The sequence below is a fragment of the Nilaparvata lugens genome, chromosome 1 (assembly GCF_014356525.2).
Source record: "Nilaparvata lugens isolate BPH chromosome 1, ASM1435652v1, whole genome shotgun sequence".
Lineage (NCBI taxonomy): Eukaryota > Metazoa > Arthropoda > Insecta > Hemiptera > Delphacidae > Nilaparvata > Nilaparvata lugens.
The window spans coordinates 75,251,749-75,265,211 of NC_052504.1; the positions used below are offsets into that span (position 1 = coordinate 75,251,749).

Here is a 13,463-nt window from a genome sequence, read left to right on the forward strand (position 1 = left end):
TATTTTTCATTCATCCGCCCCTGATAGGATTACAATGACATAAAACCACGGTATATAGAAGAGCCGTTTTCATCTAAATACCGTGCATAAAACTAAGAATGCATTTGATAGAGAAAGAAATATTACAATATTAATGAAACATCATGAATAATACTGTTTTGTTTTATGGAAAATAAAAATTTGAATATGAAGAACATCAAGAAGTGACTTACTTTACAAAAAATAGAAGATAGGAGCTTGGACTAAGAGATGCTGAAGAATGTTGCAATAATTACGATATTCGACGTTAAATGCAATCCTTTCACATTAGCTATTATTCCATCAGTGTTGATGATATTATGAGGTTCATAAAGTTACAGATTATCGGAACAAAATTGGTTTAGCATCTTTTTTTTTATTATTGAAGATTTCAATAATAACATTTTTCAACGATTGGAGTAGAAATTGTATCTGAACAACAACGATTCGTATTCAACTCCATTGGGCCATTGACAATATTATTATGTGTTTTCAAAGTATAATTAATATAGAAATTCAATTCCAAGCTGGAAGAAAGCCGAATGAATTAAATTAAAAGCATGTATAAAGTTCATAGAAATTTAAAGATTACCTAAACCATGACAAAAATTTCTATGAATAAAAGAATATATTATTTTCAAGTGAAAACAGAGCTGTTACCATGACAACTTTCTATTACAAATTGCACTATCAGACTCTTAAGCCCTGGACACATTTTACCGTGTTTTGTCTTCAGAGGAATGTGCTCAAAACTGTAGCTTCTACCTGAAGCTATTCCTTGCCGGAATATATTGATTTGAGTGCTTTAGTAAATGTTATACATTGGTGAATCGATGCATGTATTCAACAACTTAGTTGATATTGAATATGTGGGTATCTGTCAATTCAATAAGAATGAGCTATTTGCTCCCGAGTTCTGAATGCACAGAGCTTTGATTGCAATTGATTACAACTGCTGTCAGGCACCAGACAGGATAGTCTATTATGTATTAATCGAAATGAAGCCTGTACTATCCATTGAACACGAGTGTTCGAGACGCTATTAAAATGATCAATCAGTGCAAAGCATCTCTTGAGGCTGGAGTAATCTATATCAATAGCTTATTCAATCTGCAGTGAAAGGGTCGCTTCAAAATCTTATTTCATGATTGACATATCTATTGTTCATTAATATATTTCGATTACAGAATATTGAATGGATTCAAATGTATGGCAATCACCCCAGATGTATGTGTAGACAATCATCCCGATGATTAGATTCATTCTGGAGCAATTTAAAAAAATATATAACTTCCAACAGATTCGATCACAAATTTTCATCCGATTTCCATTTACTTGCATTCAAATCATTTTGAATTTTGCGCAATCTTTCATAATTCATTTGAATCATTGAATGAGCTGCGACTCAATTATGAAAGCCATGATACAGTATCTGTCTTTTGTAAGGGATATAGTTGACAGAAAAGGATATTCATATTCCTTTAAAATGGAATGATCAGTGATGTTTTGGAATGATCCATTGCAGTTTTCGAAAATTGGGTTGGTCAAGTGTACTTCCAATTCCATTCGGAACAATCGACACCAATCCGCTCCAAATGGTAAATCATACATTTGCTAACATGACCAATTTATTTTCAAAAGCATTCTTCCAATGGTAGCGCGAATCGCGAGTTTGGCCTTGTTTTCAGATCCATATCATGAATATGTTGACTTCACAAATCCGGATTTCCATAGCATCATAGAGAGAATACGAAATGGCAGGTTTGTTGATCCGAGAATTATGAAGTGAGTGAGAAGTTTTATTGTGTTTTCATATATCACATCAATGCTCAAGTGAAAAGGGTTATGGAAAAAGAGACGTTCCAGAATGTTATTGAAATCCCGTTTGAATGCATTGCATAATTGAGAGAGGAGAACTTTCATGAATAGCTGCATGAGATGAACACGTCAAGAAACATTAAAGCATTGGATTGGGAAAAATTGAATCCTGGTTTCTATGTTCCATGAGTGTAATGAGTTCCTCATGATCTCGAAATTACGCAAACCAGAAACTACATAATATTACTTCAAATTATCGGAAAATATGATGAATTTCATTGCATGTGACCGATATATCTGTGATAGGATATCAGTTTCTATCACTTTTGCTCTTTTTGAATGATTACATGTTGAGTGATAATGGAAAGGATATCATCATGAATTATTTTCCCTGAAGAATGGACACGAATATGTATCAATTTAACCTTTATATAAATACAACACAATATTCTATGATTGGATTGAAAATTTTCTTCATAATGTTGACTGATTCATTAGCTTGCAATTCGTTAAATCTTAGTATAATTAGTTATATTTTCAATTTATGAGTTATATTATTCATATACTTTCCACCTTCATAAAACATTAGTGGCTACCTCGTTGGTCATTGGAAATGATTAATGTTTTGAACAAATGAGACAAATAGCTGTTTGAGGTTTCACATCTCTTTCACTGTCCGTATACCGTTCCGCGTACCCAGATTTGGCATAAATTTCGAGAGCTCGTACAACTGTCTGGAACTGGCTGATAGGGTGGTTGGCTGGCGGAAATGCTTCCTGATTGGGAATAAAGGCTGGTCCTCTATAAGTAGCTGGGACAGTGATGATAATCATTCAGAATGGATTCTCAGTCTATAAGGAGGTTAGAATTATTGGAACTGTTCATAGATTAATCTCTTGTTTTTTGACGAATGGTTTCCAAGTTTCAAAATATAGTAATAGTACTAACTCCATGATCCGAATATTGGAGCATTGTTGTAAACTTCATTATAATATTAATTTAATTTATTTTTCTCACTATCAGACCTACAGTGTCTAAATGAGAGCTGCATTACTGATATGAAAATATGCAACAGACTTGACTTTTGGTTTACAAATGAAATGCCTCTCAAAAATATTAATCTTCCGGGAAACAATTAGACAAGTGCTATTCGTAATCCATGCAAGCAGTAAGTTGAGGAAGTTGAGAATAACTTTTGCTACCTGAAACTGAAGCCTTCGCAGTAGAAGTAGAACTCTTGGGCACAATCTTCTTCACAGTGACGAAGTGAATCACACGCCAGCGTCTTGCGTATGTATTTGTCCATTAATCTCCTTCCTGGTGCAAAACGTCTGAAACAAGCTGTCAAAACACCATCTTATTAGAAGCAGTCCTTATTACTTGGTAGTCAACAAAGTCTTGTTAAAACAACGAAATGTTCCCGCTGGTTGTAGATAGATATGATCGGGAAAGCGTTCCTGACTATCACACCGAAAGTGATAAAAAGTTTCATGTGAACCCATCTTAAAAAACTGTGAAGTATCGAAAACACTCCATGATTATCCATGATTGATATCATTAATCGGGCGAAGAATATGTTATGTTATCTTTTAAAAAACAGTTTTAGCTTTAAAATTACATTTATGGAGGAATATGATCTTGACGTCAATTTGACTAACTTTAACGAGCAATGTACTATCTGCTTGTGCCAGTGGCACTTTATAGATGTGGGAATTAGCTAACCCTCATTAGCATTTCGGGCAGACGCGCATTCAGTACATCTTGTATTCATGTTGTCGAGTGGCTCTACCAAAAACTTTTTTTTGTACGTAATCCAAAAACTGAAAAATTCTAAAAAGAGTACTAATACTCTTAACACATACTCTAAAATTATTTATGTTAGAAGCTATAAAAAAAAGCATCAATCCAACGATAGGAAATCGGACTAAACACATCTTCTATTAGAAAAAGAAAAAACCATGGATGAACTTCCATGGAAGACCCCATAGAACACTATGGAAAATTCACTGGAATCCTAGTTGTTTTAATGTTTCATGAGTTTTCACAATTAGAAAAATTTGAAATATACATATACAATAGAAACTGAAAACTCTCTATTGGAAATTGAACCATTTCATGATGTTATGATTCTAAATTTATTAGAAAATCAATCCCTTTTAGGAGTTACGTGATTATTCATTCATTTGGATTGGGAGTGTTATGCTGAAAAATAATAAGATACTTCGAGATTCATGTTCACTTAAGACTTTAGCAAAGGGAGCGAAAATATTTTTATTCATTGCGATTTTCGATACAGAATTACAGAATCGTCACCTTCACAGCAGGTCCACAATTCATTTGAAAAAAAAATGAAGAGAGAAATTCATACCAGTTGGAAAAACATATACAGATCAAGTGGAAAATCGGAAATGAGTTTTTCAATTTTCTGTTCGATATCATACGGATTCTATGGAGCAAGAATTGCTGCGAAGGATTTATTTCAAGCGTAAAAAGGAGCCCTTTGTGGGAGCTAGGACGACGGCTCTGCCTAACGCTCCACCTAACGCCAGTCACGCGCCTAAATCAAACAAGCCGAGAATCTTTTGGCGTCGGAAAACACTCGACGTGACTACCGAAATTATCATATAAATAAAACTACAAAAATATTGATATGACTTCTTCCCCTAAAGAGCAAGAATCAGATTTTGTTGACTTTGAAACATTCTCATAACTCAATAGTGGATGAATGATCTTTATCACATGAGGGTCAACATAAATAATTGAAATTCATGTTGAAAAACTATCAACTCAAGAATCAATGGAATTAATACATACGATTGAAAATGGGACTAAACTAAGAGGTATCGATTTTTTTAGATTCGTTTGATTGAAAGAAAACGCCATGGATCAACTTCGATTGAAAGCACCATGGAACATTCACTGTTACAATAAAAGCTGAAATATATTGTATTACCTATGCGCATTGTGATTGAAAGTCCACCATATTTCGTTCCAGACCAAAATATTTTATTTCGACCGAGCAAAGTGAGTCTAAGATTCAAGTCGACGGTTTGGCATTTCTCTTAATTTTTAAATGTTTTTATGTTTATATGTTGCGCATTTACGGCGAAACGCGGTAATAGATTTTCATGAAATTTGACAGGTATGTCCCTTTTTAAATTGCGCGTCGACGTATTAGCAAGGTTTTTGGAAATTTTGCATTTCAAGGATAATATAAAAGGAAAAAGGAGCCTCCTTCATACACCAATATTTGAGTGAAAATCAGACTATAGAATAATTCATTACTAGCTGGCCCGGCGAACTTCGTACCGCCAAAATAGTTAATGCATCTCATGACAAACTTTAGCAGGATGCACACCTGAGGAGGCGCGATGCGGCATTTTGCATCCAGATGCTTCTTGCTTATTGGTTTGAATGGAACTCACACACACTGAATCGGGCATGGCGTGGAACGGTGTGATAAGGCAATCTCCATAAGATCAACACTTTGTATCACCAAGTCGCGCCTCCTCAGGTGTGCTTAGCCCTAGCTTAATCTGATGCACTATATTTTTATGAAAATTATCCAACAATCAGTATTTTCATTTATATCTCAATATGGACTTCCTATGTGCTTAGTTAGTTGTGCAGCAGATTGTATTTTAGTTATAGTTGAATGCAGCTTGCTGGGAATTGAATGGTATATATTATTTCCTTGCTGCTGATTTTCACGTGCATATACTAAATTTTCAGCATTTCGAGTTCTACGACCCAAGTTTGAAAGTCGTTCGTACCGTGGCGCAAATGTCATTCCGTGATCATTTTTGAGTAACAACCGTGGAAGATGTCTCAATTTCTTCGTTAGGTCTAGCATAATAAGGATCGTGATGATGATAAGTCGAAATCACAGGCAAACACCTCGGAAACAAGATGGCCACCAAAATTTTCAGGGTTTTGCTATATCGCTTGTATTTCAATAACCGTTCAAGATTTTCAACCGTTTTTTCAGACGAAAATATTTTTAAAATCTTCCTCTACAATTTATGTTCCATAAAATTTGCCTCTAAAACGCATATTTTTTCAGTTATAACCTTCAAAAGCCCTAAGATTTTTTTTCCAACTTTCATTTCATTATAATTTTTTTGTGCAAGGGATACAGAGAAATTTTTAATCTATGAAATCTAGAGCGTGTTTTTAACTTTGGAGCGATATATCTTCATGCGCTGTACGTCGCTGGAGCGTCATCACAAAAAGAGTAAAAAGTACTGTTTGCAGCGGATTGTTTTTTCCACCAAATGCCAATTCCAACAATTAGAAAACCGTGTAACTCATGACTCCTTGAAGGTACAGACTTGAGAATGGTATCAATCTCTTTATAATGATGTGTAGAAGGAGAATATCCATGATGGCAATCTCAAAAATGATTGTCATCATGAAAAAGCAAGATGGCGGCAAAAATTAGTCGATTTCAAAGAGATCGTCTGTAATTCTAATAATTTCGAGGATATCGGATCAATTCAGTCATATGAAGCTCCAAAATAATCATACTACAATATCCGAAAGATTTATCCAATTCAACCAACTTTTACTAAGTTATGATGAATATAGCTTCAAACTCTTGAAATTGGATTCTTTTGGAGAGAAAATTTTATTTTTCACTCTGTAAATGTATTCAGAGTGAACAAACACCAATATTATTGGCACAGTGTTGAAGAGTATTATAGAAGCTTCAAAATGACATCTAGTTGAAGGCTGTAAGTCCATCTTCAACGGCTGTGTCGTCATTGGGAAAAGAGGAAAAACTACGGTTTGCAGCGGAAAACACTCTTTTTTCATCATATGCCAAACCTGAACAATTAGAAAACCATGTAACTCATGACCCCTTGCAGGTACATACCTGAAAATGGTATCAAGCTCTTTGTAAAAATGTGTGGAAATAGATTATTCATGATGACAATCTCAGAAATGTTTTTCATCATAGAAAAATCTAAGATGGCGACCAAAAATCTGATCTCAAGAGTTTGAAGTTATATTCACCATAGTAAAAGTTGGTGAAATTGGGTAAATCTTTCGGATATTGTCGAATGATTATTTTGGAGCTTCCAGATGGCTGGATTTATCTGATATCCTCGACATTATTAGAACTACAGACGATCTCTTTGAAATCGACTTATTTTGCCGCCATCTTGTTTTTTTCATGATGACAATCATTTTTGAGATTGCCATCATGAATATTCTCTTTCTACACATCATTATAAAGAGATTGATACCATTCCCAAGTCGGTACCTTCAAGGAGTCATGAGTTACACGGTTTTCTAATTGTTGGAATTGGTATTTGGTGGAAAAAACGTGTTTTCCGCTGCAAATAGTACTTTTTACTCTTTTTCTGATGACGCTCCATCCAAAAAATATGGACTTACAGCCTCCAACCAGATGTCATTTTGAAGCTTTGAAAATATTCTACAACACTAAGCCAATAATACTAGTGTTTGTCTACTGTGAATACATATACAGAGATGAAAGTAAAATATTGTCCCCGAAAAATGTATGTTTCAAGTTTTTGATGTTGAATAAATAATAGAAAGAGTGGTCGAAATGAGATGATTCTCTCGAACATCATTGTTTGGTTGAATCTTAACACTTTGGTGGTAAAACCATCAGATATCTCTCACAATAACTGGATAACAAGTGATATAAAAATTTCTGTCAATAATGACCGCCATCTTGTATTTTTCAATGATGTCGAATATTTTCGTTGTTTTCATCATCAATATTCTTATTCGTCTTGTTGTAACGAAGAGATTGAGACCATTTGCAAGTCCCTATCTTGAAGTAGTCGATTTTATAGTGTGAAATTATTATTCATAAACCTGACTGTAACCAGTCTTATTGCCAGTGTGTTCCTCTCTTTGTTCATGATTCTGTAAAATACCTAGGCATCATGATAGATTCTCGACTAAGGTGGGAGCCACATATTTCTTATGTTTGTAATAGATTAAGGAAAACATTTTATAAGTTTGTACAATTGAGAAATATTCTTCCATTGTACCAGTTGAGGATGGTATTCCTTGCCCTAATCTCTTCTGTAATTGAATACGGCATTGTTGGATGGGGAGGTTGTGGATCTTCCATCTTACAACCCCTTATTTTGCAGTATAAGAAAATTGTAAAAATATGTCTGAATAGACCAATTAGATATCCCACTAACCTAATCTATGAAGAATTCAAAGTTCTAAGCCCTGAGGATTTATATAAATTGAACTTATTAAAATATGTATTCAAACGACCATTAGATTTTCCAGTGACTCCTGAACATGGATATACAACTCGTGGTCAAGCCAGAGAGAAACTAGGTTTTGTGGAAGATGTGTATTTTTGTTTAGATTGCTTGATGGCATAAGATGATACTATTTATGTAAGTAGCTCTATATAGTACTTGAAGCAGCTGAATCGTTTTTCTTATATATTTTCTGTAATTCATAAGACGAACCACTCCTCGACGCAGGCCTAGCCTAATGAGGAGTGCACTTGATATTTTTTATGTTATTATGCTTTGTAAAATTGTACAATGAAGACAATGAAGTGAATAAAAGTTATTATTATTATAGTTCTAGCTTGTTACCTCATGGGTATGGAAAAACGCACCAGAAATCATGCAGGTTTTTCTTTGGAGGGCGCTGGAGAACTCATTTTTTGACGTACAGCGCATGAAGATATATCATTCCAAAGTTAAAAACACGCTCTAAATTTCATAGATTTAAAATTTCTCTGCATCCCTTGGACAAAAAAAGTTATAATGAAATGACATTTGAACAAATTTGGAAAAAAAATTTGTTGGGCTTTTGAAGGTTATAACTGAAAAAATATGCGTTTAAGAGGAAAATTTTATGAAACATAAATTGTAGAGGAAAATTCTAAAAATATTTTCGTCTGAAAAAACGGTTGAAAATCTTGAACGATTATTGAAATACAAGCGATATAGCAAAACCCTGAAAATTTTGGCGGCCATCTTGTTGTGTTTGCTTTTGATTTCGACTTGTCATCATCACGATCCTTATTATGCTAGAAAAAATGAAATTGAGACATCTTCCACGGTTGTTACTCAAAAATGACCACGGAGTGCCCTATTCACGACATTTGCGCCCGGTCTAATTATTAAAAATTTAAATTTTGTGAATCAGTAGAAAGAAAATTTAGAAACAGATCTACCGACGGCTGTTGGATGACGCAATGATTATAACAGCTGATTTTTATTTCTGTTTTTGCAAGCTCACAAATCTTCTCCCATAAGGATTACATTATGTAAACTTTGAAGGACCGTAGGAAAGAGTCCTGAAGTCAAATTATAAATTTTAGAGACCATAAACCTGCTCCTGAACCTAACAAACACAACTAAGAAAAAATCATCAAATTCGGTGCACACAGAAAAAAATTTTGAACGTCAAAGTTTGAGGCTCGATTTTTATTTTATATCGGGGCACCGAGCTTCCCTCGTTATTCATTTATTGATAAACAGAACACAATTTTTAAAAATTATTGGGGAAGGACAAACAGGCACAGCTCAAAACTGTTTCTTTTCCGAATTTCGATTTATACACTATAAACTCCAAAAAGTAGGTTATGTTTCATACACTTGAATTCAGGTCCAATTTTGAGTCAAAATATTTAAAAACAGAAAAGTTCTTATTTAGATTGTTTACAAACCAAATTGAAAAACAAAATAACACTCACTAATCACTTAAAACTGTAAAATAATGATTAACTTTGAATATTATGATATATTATACTTCAATTTAGAGTTATAAACCATGTCATGTCAACAAATCGATTATTTTGATAAAATTTCTCGCGAGATACGGTAAGTTGATTAAATGATTACACAGCTGATCTCCCACACAGGCACACGCATCTTCTGTTATCGACAGAAGACGCGATTATAGAGACATCTGTTCTTCCAAGGATGAATTATCCTTCTAATGTCGTTCAGCGAGTTTTCCCAAGGATGAGACCTAGTGCAATCGAATCTTTATATCATAAACCTACTATGTTCCAAATTTCGAGAAAATCGTTAGAGCCGTTTTCAATATCCGTTAAACATGAATAACTAGATATAAAAATAGCCAGATATAAAAATAACCACATAAATTATATAATTATTATATATTTTCTATATTTCATATAAATTATATATTTATAATCAAAATAATACATGTGATTCATTAGAAACTGAATCAGTCAGAACAAATTTCCATGATCTTGTACAAAAATAATAATTATTATTGTTTTCCACTCAACCTTACAAGTCCTACGTGAAACAAGAATCTTCAAGCTTGGAATCTTTTAAGCTAGTTGTACTTAGTGAACTTGTTTGTTCTGCCTCAGACGACTTCCGTTCTCTCAAACAATTTCCATCGCCTCTGAAATTTCTGCAGGTCTCAGAGTTTTCTTCAAGAGTTGGGCTTCATTTTTCCCGTTGACTAACTCACTTTCATAATTACTAAATTCAAAGCAATGCACAAAAAGATTGCTTTAGGTTTAGCTTCACAAAAAACGTGCAAAAAATACTCATTAATTCATAACAATAATAAACAAACTCCAAAATGAGTTATTATAATAACTTGAGAATTTTAACAGCTTTATAGAGTAATGATTAAACTCGTTAATCTTGTAAATTTCGATAATCTGGTAAAAATATGTCAATCTTCTCCATACTAACATATTACTGAGTGAGTTGAATAAAGCTTGAGATCTATCAATTCTTTAACTGAATTTTATTTTGGAGAAAATGTAATTTTTTGTATAATTAGAAGAGATCATGAGGATCAATTTCTCCAATCTGAGACGTTGATTTCTTGATATTGATGTTGTGAAGTGAATATCTCTGTAGTTGTTATAATTTATTACATAATTTCACACGTTTATTATCAGGATAATCAAATTTCATACTTGAGGGCTTCGTTGGTGATATGTTGAGGACCTGATGGTTTGGGTAATGAGAGATTTAATTCTATCTCGGTTATGGATTGAACATGTGCCAAAATCAAGGAATTGAAGAAGTTTTGGGCAATTGCCTGTTTCTCTTTCCAAATATCGTGTTTGTGACTGTTCTAATAAATAAATAAATAAATAAAACATCGATCTATTGGAAATTTTATTCATTTCTAGACTCCTCCATACGTAAAGATGACCTTCAGACTGATCTGTCAGCAGGACTGATTTTTCGCGCGAAACCGAACCATTTTATTAAGTGAGGAATGGCACATTACATCAAATTGAATATTTATGGTTAATTATAGCAAATGGCTATTCATCTGAAAACTCAAACCAAAAATATGAAATTTGTTATGATGGGCTACTATTGTGTTGCTCTCATGGTTTGGTCCACACATGAGAAATTGACTTCAGTTCGGCTAACCACATCATACTAAATGCCGATCTCTACGAATGGGAACCTTCATACCTTCCTCACGTTTCAAGGAACGATCAAAATCTTGAAATGGAATAGAAAATTCAACTTCCTATAAACTATATCTGATGATAACTAAATTTAATAATAATATAGCTGAATGACATAATATTGATAACAGAGCTAAAGATTTTTCATTATTAACAACCATTTAAAAGACTGAGATACAGTAGCATTTCATTTCATCTGATTTTCATATCTGCAGTCAATATTCATAGTTCTGAAGTATTTTTTTGAAATTGAAATTGACATTTATTCATAACACTGACAATTTACAAACAAAAGTAAATGAACTTAACAAATCAGTACAATAATTTTCAAAAAATAAAAAATTAAAATACATAATAAAATATCATCTTCTAATTCTATTTATATAAATGAAAATAATTAAAAACTAACAAAAACATTAAGTAGCGTCAGAGTTATGATTAAGGTACTTCATAAGCTATTAGCTGAGTTGAAGTTACCTACTCTGAAAATTAAACTATTTGACCTTTGCAAGAGACAGAAGCCTCGAAAAAAAGTATTATTAATAGTTTATGACATTCTTTATTAAATTTAATTGGAAATAGAAGATTCAATCGAGAAAAATGGCATTTAAAAGAGACACGGGAAAATCATTAAAAAGAGATCAATCAAAGAGATACTGAAAAATTGTGAATCAATGAAATTACTTTCACGAATTGATATAATCTCTTTATAATTTTTAGGTAAGTTACAGTATATTGAAAACTTACCTTGTGCATCTTCAACCACTATCAGCTTAGAATTGTGTGTTAGAATGTCCGTAGCGCACTCCACAAAAGATATAAGAACAAAGACTAGAAGGAGTCCCTCAAAACTCGTTCTCTCAATAACAGTTCTCATTGCGTTTCAATAAAGGCCAATCACTTGCAATATGATCGACGATTGACTATGATTTTAGAAAATTGTATTCGTAGAAATATTTCATATCTAATAAGACATTATCCGGATCTGAAATTGAGTGATTCTCTTCAAGTTGATTCCCTTATAGTTGAAGGCAAGCCTACGAATTGAACTAACACTGTCTTGTGAGCCAAATAAAAAATATCAAATTCAATGCTAGGTGATCAATAATGATAATATTTGTTGTGCACTGAGCTCTTAATGATAACAGAATATTCTTAATTTTGTGGAATAATAGGGTTCATCATGAATAGAGAATAGTTAACGTGGGAATATCTGTTAAAGTTTGTAAAAAAACTCCTATCTTATAACTACATTTATGTATCTTCAATCTAACTTTTAAATTATAATATTAGCAGCCTTGACGGCTGGAACACATACCAACCTATAATTCGTTTATTCATTAGATTCAATGACTCATTGCATTTTTATGCCAATCTAACTATTAAATAATAAACCTGCATTGGATTGAAATGGTTTTGCTTTGAAGTGTGAACTTGAAGTGGTAGATTAAAAAGTGTCTTATGCCACTGAAGAACAAACTTCGGATTGGTTTAACGACTTTTGCATCTTTTCTGTGGCAATCAATTTTGTAGCTCCAGTGAGAAAGAAAGAGCAAGTACTAATTCAATATTTTCACCTGTAAGATTTGATTATTCTTAAACTTTTCGACTCTGAAAGTGATAGAATCTTATTGCTTATCATTGATTATTGAAACTTCCTCAATCGTGAGAAATGTATTTCCCATAATACCAGTTATTCTTGTTTTTCTGTTGATGTTGGTTTACGTCAAGAAGCATAAATTGGTCTCAGGGCATGTTGTGAGAAAAGTGTCATTTTTCTTGGCTGTAGCGCATAACATTTGTAACGATATTGTTAAGCTGCGAAGGGATTCGTACCGCTAGCGAGTATTGAATCATGTTCAAGGTCGGTAAAGTAGAGGTAGAAACTCTGGACACAAAGATAACATGCTTGACGACGTTAAAAGGCATTCGGGGAAGTGGTTTAGCCGAAAGAGGGCACGAACCGCTTAAAACCTTATGAAGACAGCCGATACACTGCCGGCAAACGACGACATTTATGAGAAGTTATCACCAGATAAGCCAACAATAAGGACCTTCTGTGTATCCTTAACGTGTTTGAGAAGGAAAAATAAACAGAGAAGGAGGCACTTATAAGGGGAAGAAAGAGAGCGCTGATGTAAACTACAAGTGGAATGGGAGTATTGGTGATCTTGAATGAAGTGTGCGAAAG

General features: G+C 33.4%; 1 protein-coding gene across 8 annotated transcripts in view; it reads right to left on the reverse strand.

Annotated features, from left to right (window-relative positions):
• LOC111052953 overlaps positions 1-13,463 on the reverse strand; it is a 171,641-nt gene that overhangs the window by 44,632 nt on the left and 113,546 nt on the right. For 6 of the 8 annotated variants that reach the window (XM_039443085.1, XM_039443086.1, XM_039443107.1 and 3 more), the window contains one exon: positions 3,039-3,177. In XM_039443085.1, coding sequence (XP_039299019.1) covers positions 3,039-3,177 — 139 coding nt within the window. Of the gene's footprint in view, positions 1-3,038; positions 3,178-12,019; positions 12,322-13,463 lie in introns of all 8 variants that reach the window. The other 2 variants (XM_039443111.1, XM_039443117.1) reach the window with 2 other exon arrangements.